Raw genomic sequence first — 22,582 nt, 5'->3', positions numbered from 1 at the left:
ACACTTAGGAAACTAGGATTCAGCTGACGATGGTTCACATCAGACGAGGATAAGGAAGTGTTAGCGCCCTGCCCCGATCTCCCACCCGTGCTCCTCTCCCCAAGAAGCTGACATCAGAGGCCTCCCACATTCTTTCATGGGTGTTAATGGACTTTACCTCGTAAGATAACTACTCAGGGAAATTCTTGAGGGTGTAAACAAACAAGAAAAACGACCCTAGGTTCATACAAAGCACAAGCAAACGAACAAAACACCCGGGCCTGGGATCAAGAAACCTGGTCCTAACCCTGGCTTTGCCGCTAATTCACTATGATCTTGGGCTACTCATCACACCATTCAGGGCCTCAGTTTCCCCATCTGTCAATGAGGGGGTTGGACTAGAGGACCTGTCGAGTCGCTTCTGACCAGGAGAACAACTGTTATATGACCCATACTGTGGCAGGGACTCAAGCTTTTGAAGGACATACTGAGGATGCCCCGGTTGGGGTTCAAAGTGTTGAAGTCACTGTCCCAGGAGCGCACAGCTACTAAGTAGCAGAGCTGGGGTTTTCAACAAATCTGTCAGACTCCAAACTCCTCGATCTTCCTACCACACCAGGAAAGGCACCATGATCCAAACCGCCATATTCCCGGACATGCCCTTTGAAGTTCACCTCTTGAATCTGAATGCCCCTCCTTGAGCAGGGTGAACCCCAGTTTCAGCCAATTCCGTGCAGCCTGTCACCATCAAAGAACCACTGACAGAGGACGAGAGGCAGAGCCTCAGTCCCCGCTCCTGCACTCACATGTAAATTGTCCCTGGTCACCTACAAAATAGGGGTAAGACCCCCTGCCCTGTCTCCACCCAAGGCTGTCTCAAGACAGAACAGTGGGAAACTGCTCTGCAAGCCCTCAAAGTATGCTAGCCATCATCCCAACATGAGGTTGGACATGAAGGGGGTCACAGAAGAAAACGTGGCTCATAGCTCGTTTTCCTGCTATTCACAATCCCCAAGAGGCCTTGAGGGAAAAGGAGAATTTGTTGAAAAAAGCAGCCATGATCATAGCCTGGCTTCTTCAGAACCAACAGCCCAAAGCAGCCATCCTCCCCCACACACCCCCCAGTTATTAAAAAAAAAAAAAAAAAAAGCCCACTTTGCAAAAGAAAACCGTTGGGTGTGCTCACACTCAGGACTGCTCGCTTTATGGGGGGTCTCCCGGAAACTGCGCAGGTCTGGGGCTGAGGGGCTCTGGGGGAAGGGCCCTCCCTTCTCGCTTGCCTGAGCTCTATCCAGAGCAAGGGGACCCTGACAAACGGGTGAGGTCAGGCCCGGCCACGCCACATGCTCCCAGGTGTAGACTGCCCGCAGGAGCGGCTTCCTTCCTCACCCCAGAGCAGCTGCTCCCTCCATCGGTGGGGGGGGGGGGGGGGGCTCTGAAATGGTCTTCCCAGCAGCACCGAACTGGGAGTGGTGTGAAAAAGCAGCAAAACACCCGGTTTCCTCCGCTGCCAGCGCCCCCACACACACACACAGCCGTGGACAGCTCTGCTGCTTTTGGGGGTTTTCTCCCCAGCTTCTCCTGCTCACCTTCCTCCCTTCCCCATGTTTCCCCAGCTGACAAGCAAAGCTAAGAAAGAAGAAGAACGTGACCCACCCTATCCCCAGATCCACCGGGAGAGGCCACTTCCGCTCAGCAGCAGCTAAACCTAGTGTGTGCCCCACCAAAAATTAGTTCCAGGCTTGGGGCTCTGGGAGTTCTGACTTCCAGAGCAGAGGCATCCACATGGGCAAATGGGGAACAGAGAAAACCCGACCCCGGCCAGAATGATACACAGATGATTCTTCCTGCAGCAGAGGAGGTAATGGGGGATAAACTAATAAAGGCATATTCCCCACCCCCCCCAGGCTCAAGGTTTCTATTTTTATTCTAGATGAGCTCGAGTAATCACATCTGAGCTGCCAGTCAGCTGGTCAGAGGAACTCTAAGAACTCTGGCCTAAACCATGGCTTCCAAAGGGCCTGGCCTGTTCCACCCATCTGAGGCAGGGTTGGCCTCACAGCCAAACAATTTCAAAGCACAGAGACCATAAACACAAAATTAAAAGGTGAAGTAACAAGGGAGGGAGATGTTTACTGGAAACTTAAATTCTGCTGCCCAGAAAATATAGGTCTTTTTTTAAACACACACACACACACATATATAATGCCTCTTCCACCCACCTTAAGAAATATGTACTTTGCTCTATATATAACTTTCTTATCTGCCCCCGATTACACTCAACTCGTGACCGTGAAGCCTGGAATAACTACCCACAGAGAAATAACAGCCTTGGCCACAGCCAGGGCCTCACAAAGCCAGTCCCGCATTTACGGACAGTCACATCACTTGCTCACAGGACAAACGTGAGTTTTCTGATGCACAGATAATCATTCCCCATCCATACCTGAAACGCAGCCACCGCCGAGAGAGTGCCAGGTGGCTACTGGAACCAAGAGCAAGAGTATTACACGGTAGTTCTGAGTCCAGCAAAGAAAGGCTTTCCAACTGAAACTATGCAGAAAATTAAGGTGGGCAGATGGTGGTCATCAAAGCAGGGGTCTGGCAAAGAGCACCCCTCCCTCGTGGGAAGAGTTTTGAAAATGCTAAAGGAAAGTTTACTCTTGAAAGCAAAGAACACTGATGGGGCAAGAACAGAAGTCACTCCAGCTAGCAAGGGGGTGCCCATCAGGCTGCCGCCCCAAAACCGTCGACATCATGTTGAAAGCAGGGGGATCTGCACAACAGTGGGGTGGGTGTGTCTCCCTTTCACTGGCTCAGACCCACATTCCTTGATGCCTCTGTCCCATCCCCGCCTCCTTCTGAACCCCTAGGTACTCACCATGTAACCACAGCCCTGCACTTGGGTATCAAGGCCCCAGGGAGACTGCAGGCTCTTTGGAGACAGGGGCCATATTTCCCATTTCTCTGGGTGTCTTGCTCAGCTTCATAAATATTTGTTGACTGATGCACTCCCCACTCATCTCAAAAATGGCAACTTACATCTGGACCGTGTGTCCCCACCTGCATCTCAAACGTTGTCATCTTAGAACCTCCTGGAACCCCCCCCCAACTTTGTGAAACTCTTTGGAGTTGATCAGGACTGACAAGTTCTCCTTTCTCCTGTGGCTCACTTCACACCAACTTTAGGAGGCACTTTGCATTCTGAACCACCACCTGAAAGAGATTCACATTTCCCTGTCCTTTCCCCTTTTGGGCGCTTTCCATTAATGTTGAACCCGGACAGCTGTGCCCCATCAGATTTCTTAGGCCGCAGGGATGGATGCCCGGCAGGGAAACAGTAACAACCAGGCACAGATGGGAGTGTTTAAATGTTACAGCTGATGAAGTTGTGGATGCTCTCAACCAAGGGCAGGACCATGGCCACCGAAGCACAGCAAACAACAGCCTACATGCTTCCATAGCCCCTGGAATCCACCGGGGCATTGCCAAGGATCTGACAACGAAGGTAAGCCAACGTTAGCCAAGGCTTCTGATTGCATTTCTTTTTTTTTTTTTTTTTTAAGATTTTATTTATTTATTTGGCAGAGAGAGACACAGGGAGAGAGGAAACACAAGCAGGGGGAGTGGGAGAGGGAGAAGCAGGCCTCCTGCCGAGCAGGGAGCCCGACGCGGGACTCGATCCCAGGACGCTGGGATCATGACCTGAGCCGAAGGCAGACGCTTAACGACTGAGCCACCCAGGCGCCCCTGATTGCGTTTCTTGAAAAAAGTGTGGGTGTGTGTAATGGCCTGTCTCATCCATTTGGGCTCCACCCCCACCCTGGCTCCGCCCCCCAGCTGGCTCCACCCCCCCGCTCAGGGCTCAGCCGTTCCTGAGCAGAAATAACCAACTACAGATGGTTCTGCTACTTCGGAGATGTTGAGAAACCACTGACCCAGAGATACGAGAGAAATGGAGCTCTAAACCTCAGGGTATCGGCCGCTGTGATTGCCAAACCAACACGCTTCTAGAATCTAGAACTTTGCTGTCTGAGTGCATGGGCTTTTGGTTTATTTTTTAAGCAACCACGATCACTTCCACCCCACCCCACCCCAGGACAGATGCCGGTAACACCGAACCACAGCTTTACATAAGATCTAGGGCTGTGATTCTCCATCCTGGCTACACACCACAATCACCAGGAGAACTTTAAAATACCGATTCCCAGGCCCCACCTGCAAAATTTCTGAATTCACTGATCTGAGGTACGGTCTGGGCATCAGAGTGTTTATAAAGCTTCCAGGATTAAGGACCTTCTACAGTGAGCCTGACAACCAAATGTGAATCGTTCTGAAGCAGGAGTCCCAGTTACCACAGCTCACCTTGAACCTCAGATCTTTTTCCATTCTGTCTTCTGGGGGCCCCCATCTCTAGCCCCCACAGCGATTGTACAGTGATCCCGAAACTATCTGAATGAGTAACAGAGCAAGTCACTTCTTTGAATGCAAGCTCAAGAATTAGAATTTTACAGTGGAAGAAACTTTAAAATCCTGGTAAGCCAACGCCTTTGGTCTGTAAAGGAGGAAAGCAGGGGCCGGGCTAGTCAAGTGACTCACCCAAAGTCACCAAGCTGGCTTACTAGGGCCTTCTGCCTCTAGGTCTCTCTCCTGACAGCACAGAGCAGCCCCTACAGAGACAGACTCTTGACAAAAGCAGCGTCGAGGGAAGGCCCTTGTTGTTCACTTATCGGATGCTTTCAGATGCCATCGTCGAGTTCATCTCTGGAAGGTTCCAAGCCTCAGTGGTCTTAAAACAGCTTGAGGACAAAAGGATGCTTCTCTCTAAAGATTCCTGAGTGCGTTAGTCAAATTGTAATCCTCAAAGAATATACTTGCTGGCTGGGGTTCATGGAAAAAGCCATTAGCAAAGAGGATCTTACTGCAGTTTTGAAAGGGCACTCTGTTGAGCTGAGCGGCAGGCCTGACTGACCGAGAGCCAGTGGTGGATTCTGGTTTCTTGTGGATACGAGAGAGTTGACTGTCGGTTTAAAATCTCTAACCAACCTGCGAACACGTTTCCCTTCCTTCCTGTATTTTTATGGCACGGCGGGTGGAATGCAGCTGGTGCCTAGACGCACAGGAAGCGTGTGCTTCAGGCTAAATGGGAATTCCTCTCTGCCTGCAGACTGATATCCCCTGGCCCAGGAGCAAGGAGATCCTCATCAGGTGGGCCTCATTCCACCACAAGCCTGGAAGCTTCGGAAAGGGAGAAGTATGCATGACCTGTCCAAATCAACAGTGCATTTACAACTCCTGGAACCTCAGTGTCTGGTCCCACCACCACGTAAAGATGCTCAGTAAATTTCTGAGGAGTTCAACAATGACTATGATGGAATTAAATAAGATCATTAAGGAATGGACCACCTCTGAAGGTAGAGCATCGGATGAAAACTTAGATTCGTCCCCTAGGAAAACAAGTGCATCAAGAAAACAGCAAATGGGTGCCTGGGTGTTGCAGTCAGTTAAGCGTCCAACTCTTGGTTTCAGCTCAGGTCGTGATCTCAGGGTCCCGAGATCGAGCCCCAAGTCAAGCTCCGGGCTCACCGGAGCTGCTTGAGATTCTCTCTCCCTCTGCCTCTTCTCCGCATGTGCATGCATGCACTCACGCTTGCTCTCTCTCTCAAAAATAAATAGGGGCGCCTGGGTGGCTCAGTCAGCTGGGCATCTGCCTTTAGCTTAGGTCATGATCTCGGGGTCCTGGGATCGAGCCCGGTGTCGGGCTCCCGAATTAGTGGGGAGTCTGCTTCTCCCTCTGCCCCTCTGTGCCCCCCATCCCCACTCATGCTCGCTTGTGCTCTCTCTCATATAAATAAAATCTTAAAAAATAATAATAAAAAAGAAATCTTAAAAAAAAAACAGCAAAAGGCCAGAAGCCAAGGAAGAGAGGAGTCAGAAAATATTACAGCTGATTTATAGCTTTGAGATTCTCTCAAGCCTGTCATTTTGTAGCTGCAAAGACCAATACCCAGAGGAGCGAGGCTGACTTTCCCGAATTCACAAAGCCAGTCTCCACCAGGGAGTGGCCGAGGGCCCCTCGGCCTCACGGAAGCAACAGGACCCAGAGACTGCATTTCTTCCATTTGCATCTCTGGTTTCTAGAGGATTCGACACTTCATTGAACCTGCGGCTCCGAGAGGAATGAAGATGAAAACCAGTGTAGGTTGTGGGAGGAGGACAGAAAGGGAAGGCATAGGTCCCAATTCCAGGTGTGGCTGGGACGTTCCGGTGCTGATGTCCAGAGCGCAGCAGCACGGAGGGTCTCTAGCCATGGAGAGACACAGAGCTGGGGGGCACCCCCACCGTGAAACCCAGGGAGAGGAGCAGCATGCAGGGCAGTTTTGATCCAGCCCAACTGGGGTAGCACGCGGTCCAGCCTGTGGTTTGATTCTTTTCATTACTGAATGAAGGCCGATAGGCAAAAAATAAAAAATGCAACTAAAAACATGGTGGCCAAAAGATGACATTCAAAAGGATTCTTGGATCAAAGTCCCTTTGTGAGTACTGTTATTTTACCCTCCTCCTAACGGTAACCACTTCCCACATGAGTCCCAGTAAGGCAACCGTGCAGCCCACAAAAGAGATAGAAATATGACCACACTTCCCTCTTATAAACAGGCGATGGTAAACATCTGAGACCACTGGTCCACAGCCGTGGTTAAACAAAGGGTTGGGGGCACCCTGAGATGGCAGTCAGGCCCTCCAGCTCCCCACACACTGACTCTCCCTCTGTGAGTAGGGAACTCGGGCCATTAAATTCAGAACCGAAGCTGATCAAACAGATCCAGCCTCACAATGGAACAACTCGGTTCGGCTTCACGCCCAGCCTCACCTGGCCACGACTCCTGGAAACTCGGGAATTTTCAAGGAAAAGTAGCTGCTTTAGTTCCAGGCCTATGCTCAAAGGTGCCTCTCTGCGGGGGTGGGGGGGTGGCACGGACCGTGTTAACAGGGCAGGAGGACTACGTCCCGTGTTTACTGAAGTGTGCAACACCCCCAACCCCCACCTCGTGGATCAGCAGTGGTGCTAGGTTCTCTCTTTTTTAACAATAAAAACGAAAACGGCAACTCTTTCAATCAAGCAAGAAAAACAGGCAAATCTCAAGCAAACACCTTTAATTAGCTTTGAGATGTTCCCCGGGGTCCCGAGTTATCCCAGCATCTAGATCAATAGGAAAATGAAACAGGAGGCCTTGGGACAGGCTCTTGTGGTGTTTTTTGTTTTTTTTGTTTTTTTTTTCTGAATTGAAATGAAAACGCATTTGCCAACCTGAAGTCAGTTATTAGCTTTCTGTGACAGGAAGACTCCAGGGTATTCCATTTCCGCAGAAAGTTCCATCAGAAAACAACCAAAAAATTACATGAATCAGCCAGCACTTTGTTTTTAACCGCTACAATATTTATAGAATTCTCATTTCTTCATCTATATGCTTTCAGAGAAAGTTTCCAGCAGATTCAAAGCCAGTGAGACTCACAAAGACACTAAGCGTGCCATTAAATTGCACATGGTTTTGAAGCTAGAATACCACAAGAACCTTTAGAAAATTTCCCCTGGGGGCAGGAGGCTCTCAGCTCTGTACCCTGCCCCCACTCCATACCCAAGGGCAAGTTTCTGCCTTCATTTTGTCAACAGGAAAACAAGACTGGAGGGGTGGAGACAGAAGTCTTAACTGCTTAAAGCCACCTGGCTTGGGTCACAAGATGCCACCCTCAGGCACAGCGTTCAGAGGCCTCAAGGGTCTTCCCTGTGAGTCACACATCCATTTGTCTCCCTGAACCCCAATTTCACACCTCTTCCAAAGACGCTGCATGGCAGACGGCCACAATCCACCGGCTAGAGGCTCCACACACAATTACATAACTGTTTCTCCATCTCCTCTCGACTCTAAGCTCTGTGGGGGCAGGAACTGGTCTCCCAATGGTTTTCCACCACAACCTCAGAATTAGCAAGCCATCAGGTGAGTGCTGAGGAATCCACTCAGAGAAGAAGGTAAGCAGTAATCAACAAGCACTGACTGAAATTTACCAAGTGCCTAGCAGGTACTAAGTACAGTAATGAGTCAAAGAAATAGTCTGCATCCTTGACTTCAAGACGCTTCTCACAATCCATGACTGGTCCCATGACAGCACGTGACACGGCACTAGCCAATGAGATCCCAGGAGGCTCTTCCTGGAGAGACCCCCCCCCCACCTCCACCCCTTCCCCACCAAGGAGAAGCAGCCTTTTCTGCCCCCTGGATGTGTAAGGAGGGTAGTGTCTGGAGCAGCTGTGGTCATCACTGGACCTAGAGGGGTGGAGCTTGAAGGTAGAAACCCTCCGGCTGAAGATGGCAGAGCCGAAAGATGGAAGGCTCTCAAGTCCTTACTGATGCCTGAAACCTCCCTGCCCCCAAACCTCGTAAAGAGAATACACCTCCACACTGTTGAAGGTGTCAGTTGGGTTTCAGGTGACTTACAGCCCAAAGTATCCTAATGCAGTGAGGCTGGCCCGGATACAGAATGCAGGCTATGGGATGGACCAGAGAGGGAAGAACCCACTGGCTTTAGGGCAGCAACAGGCAGGAAAGGCCAAGGGCCTCTGCTACGGACGAGAGGGTGGGATGGTCAGGAATGCTGGCAACAGATTCCAGCCTTACCCACGAGATGGCCTGGTCGTCTCCATGGAGCCCAGGGCCCGGTTCCCACGATGCGTCTCCGAAGAACCGGAACATAAATAATTAATACTCCCTGCCCATACTCACCCACACACATGCCTCCTTGTGTCTGTGGGGTAGAGAAAGGGGGGGAGGGGGGGAGAACGCATCTTGTTCTATTTATAAGACACGGCGTAGCCACAAAGGATGACGAGCAGAGCTCCACAGCATCAGCTCAAGTTCTCCAAGAAAGTGCCGCCAAGTTTGGCTTGAATTTACACTTCCCTTTTCTCAGCCTGGGACCGCTCCTCTCTGTCACTCCAGCGGCTCTCCTTGGAGCTCCTCAGACAGGGCCTCCCCTACAACAGCCGTTTGCTTGGAGAACAGAGAGGACTCCTCAAGTCCATCTCCAGACTTCCAACAAGTTATCTGGGGCAAGAGCGGATCACAGGAACAAATCCTGGGAACACAAAGCGGCAGTGGAATGGCTCATAGCCCTTCCATGTTCTCTACAGAACTCCACTGGCCAGAGGGGTTATTTGGGGCCACGTGCCCCACACAGGCCCTGGCACATTCCATGCATTGACCACAATCAAAGAGAAAGAAAAGGCATGCTTGCTGTTATTTTTAATTCCTTCCTCAATGCCTTCCAAAATTCTTCAGCAGAAGGATTATCCACTAAACTTGCACCAGCCACCGGCCAGTGGGATCCTCAAGGCCTCTAAAATGGGAACAGAGGAGCGGGAGAGGTCAGCTTCCAGGAGAAGTCTCTGCTCCTGGCCATTAAATATCATCTCAGTTGCACTGGGCCTGAGGGCCTCTCCTGGGCTTTGAAGGGACACGGCCTATAGAGGATGCAGACATTCTAGAGCCAGGTGAATGCCTTACGGTCTCCCCGCTGCCACCCCCACCTCCGCCCTCTGTCCCCTTCCCTCCAGAGTAGCCATCAGCAGAGCCCAACATTCCCTAACTCCAGCTCTTAAGGAAGCTCTAGTGCTAACTTCACTGTGATTATTTCTAAGGCCTCATCCCGTTTTCAAATATTATGTTGCCAACTTGCTAAATGACCTCAGGCAAAGTCACTGCACCTGGACTCGCAGTAACTCAGACAGTCCCTTACCCTTTAGCAGTACTGTATGAACTGGCTGACCTAATGCTCCCAGTTCCCTTGGCAGGTGGCGTAACGGCTGCCACAGAGGCAAGGGCAGCTCAGGCTGCCTATTTACCCAGGTTTGGCTGGACAGTCCAGCCTTATGATCACTTTCTGGCCCTAATTAATAACAGCACCGCCCCTTTTCACTCTTAGAAGTGTCCTGGTTTGTTCAATAAATTCTATCGTCACCCTGGATTCTAGAAAGGCTAGAGCTTCTGAGGCAAATCCAGCTCCATCTCTTATCACGAGACCTAAAGCAACTTACCTAGGCAATCACCTGGACCTGCTTACGAGGCTGAAAATGGTAAGAATGCTAGCCCCTTCTTGGGGAGCCGGGGAGGGGGGGCAGACAGCCAGGGTCAGGAACCAGGTATCTGAGCTCAGATTCCTGCTCTGCCACTGACCCCTCAAAGCCTCAGACCCCTCCTCTGTGATCGTGAGTAACCCATCCTTCTCTGAGTACTGCAAATGGGGAAAGAAGACCAACCAGTTGATCGGTGGCCCATGCTAGCGTCTGGCATACTGTCAGCACTCAGTTCATGCTGTCCCACCCCCAGGTGAGAGGGCTCAGGTGACTAGCCCCAGGTCAACACAGCTGAGTCAAATCCTCAGGCAAGGCCCAGAGCATCAGCTCACTGAAGCTTCTGGCACCAGGCCCCAGAGCATGCACGCTCTGAGTGCATACTCCAATTGAATTGTGCACATCCTCTGTGATTTTTCTCTAAGGCCTTTGTGAAAACCTGGGTGTGAGCTTGCAAGCCTCAGTCGGTCTCTGTCAGAAAGCATCTTTAGCAATATGACAGAGCTGAGCTTCATAAAGAAATAGGAAGTGACACTAATATTTTCCAGTCTGCAAGTGCTTTGAATGCATAGCTCATTCACATAAATAACGTCAATAATCCTACCGAGGAAGGTCTTATTGTTCCCATTTTACTGATAAAGAAAGGAGGCTCAAAGAAGCGAGGTGATGTGTCCGCATTACCAAAGCAGTGAGTGCAGGAGCAGGAGTTTGAATGTGCATCTCCTGAACATAAACCCAGGCTCTCCACTGTCGTATGCTGTCCCTTCAGAAGCAGGGCTCTATGGGCATTTTCAAAAATGGTCCATAACCGTAGCAGTCCATGGACACGAAACTTTATCTTCTGAAAACCTGTCAGTTTCCATTGACAACACCAACAGAAAGCTGACTCTAACCAGATACGGTAAGTTGTACCCAATCTCTAAATGGTCAGCGTGCTTTCTGCTTGCTCTCAGGGCTAACAGACATGAGCAACACTGGGGCACCTGGCTGGCTCAGTCGGAAGAGCCTGCGACTCTCGATCTTGGGGTTGTGAGTCCGAGCCCCACGCTGGATGCAGAGATGACTAAGAAGCATAAATAAACTTTAAAAAAAGAAAAGAAATGAACAACACTGACTTAAGTAAATGATGTTGCTCTCTTATTAGGGAATATAATCTGTTTTTTTAAGACACTTAGACAGCATTCTGTGAGTCTGCAGGAGTGAACGGAGGCATGCTTGCTGACTGCAGTGTGGTCAGGTCATCAAGGAAGAAATGAAAGAACCCTGTCCAGGGACATTCCACGTAAGGCGGTGTGCCGGCCACAGGCGAAGCCAAGGGGGACGTGGAGATCTGGTCTCGAGGCCTTTGCTTGAAGGGACCAGGCACCACTCGGCTCACTTTCCCAAGGAATACATGGCAAGAGGTGGCCATGACTCACCAGCTAATTACCTGAACACTTGGGCTCCCAGAACCCTCCTGGCTGAAGAGCTAGTCTTCTCTCCTGACGGGGAACAAAACACTATTTTCACCCCGGCCCAGACATAGCCTAAAGCTGTCCACATGGTGGTGTAAGGGATTATGACTCTGACCTGGATAACTCAGGCAGAAAAGCTGCTGTTACTGGCTGTCGGGTGGGGGAGGAAATGAAGTCCCAATACAGCGGTGGCTTTGGCCCCTACTTGAAAACCCCCGAGGTGCTCAAAGAGCAAGGTCCAAACGCCAAGCCTGGCCTACGGAAGCCTTCACTCTCTGGCCACACCCCCCCTCCACGGCCTGGCCACACACCCCTCCACGGCCTGGCCACACCCCCCTCCACTGCCAAGCCACTCCGAAATATCCTTCCGCACTCCCTCTGGCCAGTGAGCCCCGCAGCCTTTGCCACATGCGCATGCTCTATCCATCCATCGAGGTCCTGCTGGAGTACCACCTCCTCTGGGAAGCCTCCTACCTTATCCCCAAAAAGAGAGCTGCTCTTCCTCGGGGCTCCCAAATCAACACTTGTGTGACCTTTACTGGAGTGTCTGTCCCACAAGCCCACCATAACTGTGGTTCGTGGGACCCTTTCTGCCTCTATGCAGCTCAGAGATAGGACCTCACCTCTACGTCTCCATATCCCCTGAGGCCCAACACAACGTCAGTGCCCAGTAAATGCATCACAAATAAATGCACCAGCCGGCGTCCCGCTCTCTGCTCCACTCACTTCTGAGACAGGCAACTACCATATGTGTTGCCTTCTCCCTGATCTGTAATCCACTCCGATCCAGGTTCAAGGTGAAGGGAATCCCTAGAGTCTTGTCCATACAGTGGTACCACCTAGGCTGGGTCTCAGTCATGGCTCCACAACACAGAGAAGGTGCTAGAAACAGGCCTGCTTCACCACTGGTGGGTGCCAAGCAGAGGACATGCAAAGGCCCACATGCCATATGTCATATTCGAAAGATAGAAATCAAGGTAACAAACTGATAAATAGAATATATTCTATCCTCCCACCTTGACAACCTTGGAAGGCCAGCTTTGCATTTAGAGTTCCCTGACCCCTTGGTTTCACAGTGGAATTCGGACATTCAGGGAAAACCGGGCCCAAATGGCAGCCTACCCCCTGGCACCATCACACACACTCAGAGGGGCTTCATGCACACCCATACAGATACCACAAACGTGAATTCCATCCGACTCCTCCAACCCCCTGCCCTGCACGCCTTGTCAGAACCTTAGGCCCACGGGTGCACACGCATCCATGGCCGAGGCAGTATGCCCTTCCTTGGGCAGATGGATCTAGGAGAGGCCCACACAGGACTTGGAAACAGTCTTGAGACCACCGGGGCAGGGAACTGAAGGGTCAGGACCCAAAGCACAGCCTGGAAGGAGGAGATGCAGGCTCTAGATGGGCCACCCTGTTGGCCCTACAGCTCTGCCACATGAGAAAGAGCGCACCCGGAAGGAGGGCCAAAGCCCGGCCCTGTAGGCATGAGTCCTCTCTTGTGCACACCTAGGGGCAGTCAAGGGTACCACCGCCCGCGTCTAGGTCATTTCGGAGCCATGGTCAGCTAGTGCTGACCATCCTTACTTGACCACCAAGCCAACTGGTGAGGGACCGGAACTTGGGACCAGAACTTGGGACCGGAACTGCTTTCCAACCAGGTCTCAAAAAAACACCAGCAACAATAAACATCATGCACTTCCACACACTTACGGGCAGGCTATCGGTGACAAGGGCATGAGTCACCATGTTTCTTCTTCAGGGGCCTGTCCATCCCCTGCCCCAGGAGCACTGATTCATCAAAGTTTGTTTTCAATACTATTATTTTTAGTCAGCCAAACAATTTTTTAAATGACAATAAAGTAGGGGCGGGGGAGGGCAGAACCATCCAAGAATATGAATTGTTTCTCTTCCAGTGGCTCGCCTAGCCCTCAACCAACAAGTGGCATGCTTAGGTGCCCTTGCTACGTGCTGGAGGTGGACTCTGTTACTATGTAAACTGAGGTTCTCCAAATGGTGAGCTCTGAGAGCAAGGGTGGGGCGGTCCCCTGCTGGAATCAACTGACACTATCTGTCAAATATCCCCCTTGAAAGGGAAAGATGAGTGTTTACTGAGCACCTACTATGGGCCGTGAGCTGCAAATATGGGCCAAGGGCTTGATGTCTCATCTCATTTTGGTTGATTTACGGCGGTCCCATCCCCATTTTACAGATAAGGAAACGGGTTCAATAAATTGAAGCAAATGTACCCAAGGTTGCCACAGAGCCAGCAACTGGCAGACTCAGACCCAGGCTCGTCACACTCCAGTGCCCTTTGCTCTTTCTTCATTACCATGCTTTTCCTGTCCACCCACACCCCCACCCCTGCTCCCCAGGTAATATTTTAAGAATCTGTTTGGTTAGAGATAAATGGCTATGTGCAAAATTTAAAGGGATAGCAGGAGAAACTAACTCACCCTGTCCTCCCATGCACACAGAGAAATAAGGCTCACCTTGAGTCTGAATTCAACACAGGTCAGAGAGACTTTTCAATGGGAAAGATTTGAAGCAAAAGGAAAAACCCAATTTCCATTGTCAGGGCCTGCTTTCAGCCACTTGTAACTACTCAGAAAGTCTTTTCTGGATCCATTACTCCACAGTTGGGCCTAGCCCAGAGGTGATTTTTTAAGGAAAAAATGCCTTTTGGCATTTTTGAGCTGTGACAGCGTAAAAACAGACCTTTAAAAAACACACACCCAAAAAGCATCACTATTTTCAAGAGTCCAGTCTAAAAGAAAAAAAAAAAAAATGACACCTCAGAGCTACAACTTGGCTTGGCAATCGGTGATGCAACAAGGAACAGCAAAAGCGACCAGATTTATAGCTCTGGAGGTTTCAAAGGTATCTTAAACAGTACTCTCATCCTCAACTGTGAGCAAAGCAGTAGGAGAAAAAGTTGCCTGATGTCAGCATGGAGGGCCAGGGGATACAGAAAAAGTACTTTTTCGGGGGAAACTCACTTTTCATTCCCTAGCTGGGGTTTCAACTTGTAACCTCCACGCTGCCTAACAAAAGGCACAATGCTTTCAAAATCAAGTATAGCCTTTCTTTATATAGATGCTTGAAAATAAATAAAGGAGGCTTCCTGGGTAAGCTCTGACATATGAGCAAACATTTTCCACAGGTATCCTTTATAATGCCTACCTCTTAACATTTCGCCATTTTTAGGCGTCTGTGGTCATTAGTGTAAGTAAACTTCCTGCTCTGAGAATGGCCAAAAATAGCAACAAAAGAAGAAAAATTGCTGCATCTTAAGACACACAGCCTTCATGTCTTTATCCTCGAATTCAGTCATTTTTATATTCCTTGGTAGTTAAATTTCAGGGATTTAGACTCACAGGGTTAAGGGAGAGGCAGGGAGCAGAGAAGGGCAACATAATCAAAATTGAGACTGGATTATAGTTTTATTACTTTCATTTGTATAAATTATTTGGCACGAGACTGACAGGCTCTCAGGATATTAATAATTAAGAAAGACCTGTGATATATTATTCAACGGAATGCATGCAAATGGGAGCTCCTGAAATGTTTGCATGAAAACCACGTTAGTGTTAGAAAGGCCCTCCAATAAGGCTTAGCTCACCTGTGAACTGAGAACATCTGAGGCCTAGAGATGTTAAGCAATTTGCCCCAGGTCACCCAGCCAATCCGAAACAGAGCTAAGTCTAGAACCTAACCCAGGTCTGCTGACTCCTGCCTCCAAAATGACCCCCCAAAGCCCTGTTTATAACGAATTTTTCTTTGACAGCATTTATGGGGAGAAAAAGCCTGCTAAACAAACTTTAGCCTAGTCCAGAATTAGCCAAACTTCTTAATTAATAGGCTTCTACTGTGTTTTCATTTTCAACTGGGTCTCTCTGTCAAAACAGCAGTATGCCGCTGCGGCAGGCTCCAGTTTACAGCAGGGGCCTCGGATAATCACCAGCGGATAGTGTGACTTGTACCACAGATTTGTTATTTCTAAAACCGTTAATTAAATCAAAACAAAGAGTAATGTTACACACTCACGCACACACACGCAAATTACCCTTGTCGGGAATCAGTAAACTGTAGAGCTTGAGGGATTCGGCTCTCTAGCATTAAGAAAACGGCATTTACAAATTCACTAGGGAGAACACCTAGGGCGTTATTACAAATGCAAAGAACCCATGTTGGCAGCCGGCAGACTAGAAGCTACCAGAGGGTAGGAATGGTGCCTGTCTTCTTCACTATGTCACCCCTGCCACCTAGCACGGGGTTTGGCTCCAGGTAGGGACAATGCAGGAAAGCAGAAAAATGAACGGGATGAGTCCTCTGGGGATCTTTGTTCTAAAACTTGGCATAGAGGAAAATGAGAAACCAAATTTCAGCGGGGTGGGCTTCGTATGGCCATTTCCAACTGTTTCCAGCGACCACTGTGCTTGAAGGTGGAGACATTGAAGGCTCCATGGCCAGGAACCTCTCAGTGGTCACTGGATGAGTCCCCGCCCTCTCTGGGGGAGGAGCTGGTGCCATCCAACACAGCACAAGCCATTCCTGTCTGCACAAGGTGGGAAAACCTCCCAGGCCCAGGCTGCCTTCGGGAGCAACCTTCCTGGGTGCTTCTCCTCCCAGCCAACTAATACTATCAGATGTGGATTTGGGGAAGGGGGTAGAGTTATTCTCTCTTTTTTTTTTTAATAGTTCAATACCTCAACGCAGAGAAGAACAAAAGTTAATTAGGACTAATCATTAGCCTTGTTGATTGAGAAAGCTGCAACCCATTTCAGAGAACTTAACAGCACGCATAGGAGGCTGGGGGAGAAGTGGATAAAAAAGACGGGAGAATAAGGTAGTGGGAATGAAGTCTGATTTCAATTTTTAAAGCCAGCGCTCCTTGGTCCTATTTCTTTCATAAAGGAGCTCACGCAGAACAATGGCTGTATTGTGCATTACGTGGCATTAAAATCCCCTAATAAATTAACAAGTGAAAATTAATGGTCGCTCAGTCCATTAAATCATGTTAATTTTATTTCCATTAAAATAATACAGCAATTACAAGTTTACATTATTAAACCAATATTTATTTTTCAAAAACTCATTTTAATTGGATTCCTGATGTGATAAGCTTGAGCCACATTCTCTCCATTTCATCAGCTTCTTGCATTTCTCATCAGGACTAAATGACTACCATACGTATTGGCTGACTTTTTTCCATGATTAAAATGTTCATTGGAGACTTGACATCCTGGCGAAGATTTTTTAAAAATAGATCATTCAAAGCTCTTATGTCCACGCAGAAACTCAGGCTTACAGGATTTAGTTCAGCCAAGTGTTAACCAGAGACCCAGAAAGCTAGGTCACACCAAAATGCTGAAATTCTAAGTATCCACAATCATCAACAAGTTACCCAGTTTTTACTGACACTCTGTTATATTCTGAGCTAATATATCTAAAGTCACTGTTCCCACGGAGGAAACCTGAATTTCAAGTTTGCAATACTAAATTACTTTTTACTTCAAGGACAGAACGTTGTAAGCAGAGTAAATACCGCACACAGGTCACTGGCCCTTCCATGCAGGCCATGAAGTAACATTTTTACAACAGTACTCAGTTTAGCAAAAGACAGAAGAAGATAAAGACATCCTCATTCTTGTAGACTGGTATCACCACGTACCCAAAAGTTCACATGATCATGTTTGTAGTCCAGAAACTTCCTTTGGATAATAAATCCTTGCATTGACCCCTCCCTCCTCTCCCCACCCCCTCCCATAGAATTAAACGGTCTGTCCCCATATCCCTGGGTGCTTTGTCCATCCCTCGGCTGTAGCTCATTTCCTGTACCTTTGGCCAAGTCCGTCTCCCCCTCTGGACAGGGAGCTCCTTGAGAACCGGTGTCCTGCCTTGCTCATGGTACTAGATATTTAACAAATGAGTGAATAATTTAGTTATGAATGAGTGATAAACACAGAAGGCTAAAAACATAACATATCTGTCAAACTCCCTGGTTTACAAAACATTTCCATAGGCCTTCTATCATCCTGATTTCGCAGGTACAGACATGAAGGCTCTGAGACATTAAAGGGAACTCCTAAATCCATCCAGATATGAAAATGGCAAGATCCAGGACTTGAATTCTGGGCTTTTTCTGGCGAAACCAGATGGCTGCCATTATTTTGTTTTCTAACAATGACTTCCACAATATTTAAAAGACACATTTTAGTCCCCACCCCCACCCTCAAATCACTCCATGCTAGAACTCATTTTTCTTCTGATGGGGCGCGGAATAAAAAAGAAATAGCAGTTAGACCCTCAGATAATGCCTTGTCAATATTTCCCTTACTGAAATGGAAGCTCCTCACAGGCAGGAGCCATCTCAAATTTACCTTTGCATCCTCTCCCATTGCCCGGAATATTGACTCAGACCTGGGAGGGGGCCAAGAACTATCAATGAATCAACAAGATCCAACCCCGTAACCTCTGATCAGGAACTGTGAGCAAAGGGCTGTCTGCAACATGCATTGGCCTAAACATTTAACTCCCGGGCGCAAGCGGCAAGTTCCAAGGTTCCAAATGTCAAAGGAACATCAAGTGGCTCTTAGGTTCAGCCGGAGCTCGGAGCCAGCCCCCGGTCAGCTACCGGGGTCTGCGGGGTCCCTCCTCTTCCCAGCTCCCTGTGTGAAACTCCCTTAATCAAGGTTAACCAGAGAAAGGAGTGGATGGACCACCTCCCCGGCAGCCAGAAGTGGACTTACTTTCCGTGGGCTACACCAGAATGGTGCTCTGAGCCGCAGCGAGAGAGGTGGGTGGACAGGAGATAGGGAGGTCAAGAGGGTATTAAAAAGAAGCCACTCCTGCAGCCCTCGTAATAGGTCTGCCCCCAGACGTCTGAGAAAGGAGCCTTCACGATGACGATCTTTTTCCTTTCTCCCGAGGGTGAGAGGAGACTGGTGAAGTCCAGGTGGCTATAACAGCAGGAGGCCACGGTCAAAGAACAGATTCACAAAGGAAGAGGAGATGGAATGTGTCAGACCTGGCGTCTGGTTCAATTCCCCGTTTTCCTCTGGACGTTGACACAAGAAAGCCCGAATTCCCTTCCAAACCAACCAGACTGGAAGCTTGGTCCAGCTCCCAACAACCGGGCCAAGGCATGGAGCCCGTCGCTGGAAGCGTAGGTTACCAGTGTCCTTCAGAGCAGTCATTCTTAAGTGTGCCTGGCCCCTGATTACTGACCTAGCATGCCCGCACCTTCTCTTCCTCTCCGCGGTAAATGCTGGGGCTCCATGCTTACCAACCGGCCGGGAAGATGCCCGCTGCTTTACTTAGATACTCAGGCAGGTGACGCGTAAGATGCTGTTATACAACGTGTCTAAGTTCTGCCCAGACTGCCAGACCTCAGAGTATCCTGATAGCCTCTCTGCTGGTGTATCTAAATCAAGCTCTTACCACTTCCTTGGCACAGGTCTCTTTCACATTCTTGGTATTGGTAAGCCTGTAACGCTCCAGCTCTCCTGATCACTGAGACAGGTTAGAGCCGGCGTAACACCCGCAAGCATGCAGTCTGGAAGACCCTAGGATACGGCTGTCCTTGCCAAAGGTTGCTGTTGCTGATCACGATTACGTACTGGCCAAAGCACGCTTGTCACATCTCCCCAGACTGAGGTCTCCTGAAACCCCAGGGTAGTTTTAACCACTCAGTGCCCCGCCCCCCACACACCATGGGATAACTAGGTTAAACATCCCTTGGTCAACTTTCCAAAGCCCTCGTTATACAAGGTAGTGTAGAGAGAGCAGACAATTGGACAAACACCACCACACTCTTTGGGGCTTAGCAGACCCTGAGAGCACCAGCATGGAGGCCAGCTAGACACCTCCCCAAGACGTGGCCTTTAGTTTCCTGCCCACGACCAAAACAGTGGCAGCCGTTGCCAAGGGAGACAAGGTGACCCAGAGGCGTGGGCACAAAATCCAGGGATGGAAATCCATTTTGTCTGGATCCACCCAAGCAACTGGGCTTCCCTGAGAAAAGGTTGAAAACAAAATCTACCTTCGTATTCGGCCCTTGCCAAGGCAGGTGGAGGATGCCCCATTCCTATCAGAGTCATGGGAAGGCCAGACGCCAAGTTAGCTTGAACTCTCAGAAACGTCCAAAGCGTTCCTATGCCTCAAGCTGTGGAGGACTTTGGAAGAGGAAAAGGCAGGCCCCAGCTAAGTTTCCCTAGAGGGCAAACCCCTACCAAGGCAAGAGAAAGCAAGGGCTCTCCTCCAAGCAGTCACCAACCCAAAGACAGAACATCAGCAACCTTACGAACAAAGATCCACGGCTGCCCCCATCCCAAGCTAACTGTGCTCTAGCATTCAGCAAAGAATGCATTCAAAACTTTCGAAGTAGAGAGCAGTGCGCAGTACAAAAAGGAGCACAAGTGGTGGAGTCCCAAGTCCACCAGGCCAAGCCTTTTCACTTCCCTCCTCCAGTTTTCTCAACTTTAAAAAGGAGATAAATCTGCAGTCTGACAGCCTTATCTATTTTCCAGGAGTTTCTTTCTTTCTTGATCGCATTAAAACCATGTGAAAGTGCTCTGTAAACTATAAAATACTTGATGCAGCTGCTCATTTTATAACTGATGCCTTTCTTTTTTTTTTTTTTTTTTCTGTTTCAAAGCACAAAGCACTTGTCCTCAATGCACCCAGACAGGTAAGAAGGCACGTTTTGCACACCCTTCCCCAGATGGGAGAAGTATGACACTCATTCACCCTACCCCTCCCCCCCACAACCAAAGGAATAAAGAAGAATTCAGAACCAGAGCTGGGCCCAGAATCCAAGGCTCACGACCCCATCACATCATACCACCTCCTCTGAAGTCAATTCTGGCTCCTGATCACACGCCCAGGGCGCACTTCCCAGACGACACACCACCTTCCCTCCCCTTTATTGACTGGATCCACCCAGTTAAAAAAAATACATTACTTTTTTAAGTCAGCACTCCCACCATATGTGGCATTTATTTCCAGAGGAGGCCCGTTCTGGGTTCCTGTGGACAGATGTTGCTTTGTGCCTGCCTCACACGGCTGGTAGGCCACGTACAGCTGCCCCAAGCAGGTGGCCAAGGATGCAGTCCACTCCTGGCCCTGCAGCAAAACCGACAATCTCTCTGGGGCTCAGGCCGTGCAGACCCTCTACTCATTCCTCTGCAGCCTGGGACCCCCAAGGACATCCCACCCCTGTGTGCCCACATACTCCCTTTGGTGCAGAGTCAGACTTTAAAGGGGGCCCAGAGGGAGAGACGGGAGGCTAAGGGGTCCCCCCGCCAACACACACACACACACCCCAATTCCCAGCCAGGGGCAGCAAAACTAAGAGAAGGCCCTGGGGAGTGGAGAGAAGTCACTGACCCCTTCTATCAGCCATCTGTGAGCTCCCGCCTGACCCAGCTAGCGCGAAGCGGAGGAGGAAGGAGGTCCAGACAGATGGCAAAGCGCTTTGGGAAGGAGGGCTCTGCAGGAATGCGAGGCCCACTTTGGGGTGCGTTTTGTTATCTGATCAGCTCCAAGCTCGCTCTCTCCTACATCAGCCTGCAAGCTCAGGCTGAAAGCCAGGCAAAAAATCGTCGGGGGAAGGGGGGAAGGGGAGAAGAGAAGACCCTAACCTCTGCCACTTGTCTCTCATTTGAAAGCACTGCGCTGCAACTAAAGTGCGTGTGTGCCGAGGGGGCGGGAGACTGGCACAACCGAGTCTAAAAATACTCGGTAAAAATGCTAATCCCGAAGGCAAAGAGAGAGCGAAGAAGGAATCTGTCAATCACGAGGTTCCCGCTCCTCACCCACAGCCCCAGCTGTACGGACTGCATTCCTGTTGCGGAGGAAAGAAGTGGGGGGACAGGACTGAAGGAAAGAAAGGGAGGGACACCACCACCTCCACGAGCGCGGGCCGCGGGGGCGGGAGGCGGCGGCGGAGGAGGGGCTCCGGCCCGCGGAGCTGAACAAAGCGGGCCTCAACTTCTAGCCCGCAGCTCCCCGGAGTGGGGGCGGCCAATTCCAGCAGCACCCCCCTTTCCCGGAGGTGAAAAATGAATGTGAGGTCTGGAAGTGAGAGTGCCCCGTGGCAGCCCCAGGCTCTGAATCTTTGCAAATCCAGAGAAGGTTTTGTTTGGGGTTCCCCCCCAGCCCCTTCCGGACCGCGCTCCCACTTGCCCCCCCTTACACACACACGCGCGCGCGCGCGCGCGCGCACACACACACACACACACACACACACACATCAGCCCTCTCGCTCCAACCCACCCGGCCGGCCCCGCCGCGCCAGGGGGCTGGGCGGGCGCGCCCCCCGGATCGCTAGGGCCCCCCACCTGGGGATGGTGATGCACTTGGTGTTGACGTTCTGCGTGGTGATGGCCTTCTCCAGTTCGTCCAGCTGCCCCGTCTTCTTGAGCTTCTTGACCAAACTCTTCACCGCCTTCTCGCACCACTTCTCCTCCTGCCCGTTCTGCTCGCCCTTCTTCCAGCCCAGCAGGCGCTTCACGATCGGGGGGGTGAAGGGCAGGATGGACGACATGGCTGGGGAGGGCGCGCGGGCGGCGAGGGGCGCCCCCGGCGGGGCTGGACGCGGCGGGGCGCCGGGGGCGCAGAGGAGAGCTCGGCCGCCCAAACTTCGCCTCAACTCCTGGCGAACTTGCCCGTGCTCCGGGCCGGGCCGCGGCGCTGCAGCCAGCGGGGCTCGGCGCGCGGCCCTGCGCCCCGAGCGGCTCCCGCGGCGGGAAGGAGGGCGGCGAGGAGGTTGGGGGGAGGCGGGCGGGCGGACGACAGCGGCGCCGGGTCGGGAAGGCCCCGAACGCGGGGCGGAGGCGGCGGCCGCGAGACTCAGAGTGGCAGAAGAAAGTTTGGGTTTCCGCACGGGGTAGCTGTTTGGGTGCCGCCTCCAGGAAGGAAAGTCCAACCCCCAGCCAAACTTTGCTCGCCTCGCTCGCTTTGATGCGCAGATCCCTCCGCCTCGGCAGCCTCGCCTCCCCGCTTCCCTCCTCCT

At 50.7% G+C, this 22,582-nt stretch overlaps 1 protein-coding gene across 1 annotated transcript in view; it reads right to left on the bottom strand.

Moving 5' to 3' along the window:
• Window positions 1–22,248, bottom strand: part of SMAD3 (SMAD family member 3) — a 114,653-nt gene extending 92,405 nt beyond the window's left edge. Inside the window, exon 1 of the mRNA XM_032417803.1 lies at window positions 21,909–22,248. Within this exon, the coding sequence (XP_032273694.1) occupies window positions 21,909–22,114 (206 nt within the window). The 5' untranslated portion in view covers window positions 22,115–22,248. The remainder of the gene's footprint in view (window positions 1–21,908) is intronic.
• Between the last annotated feature and the right edge of the window lie 334 nt (window positions 22,249–22,582).

The sequence above is a fragment of the Phoca vitulina genome, unplaced genomic scaffold (assembly GCF_004348235.1).
Source record: "Phoca vitulina isolate PV1807 unplaced genomic scaffold, GSC_HSeal_1.0 scaffold20, whole genome shotgun sequence".
Lineage (NCBI taxonomy): Eukaryota > Metazoa > Chordata > Mammalia > Carnivora > Phocidae > Phoca > Phoca vitulina.
The sequence above is the reverse complement of the archived record's forward strand: the minus strand, read 5'-3'. Positions and strand labels throughout refer to the sequence as shown.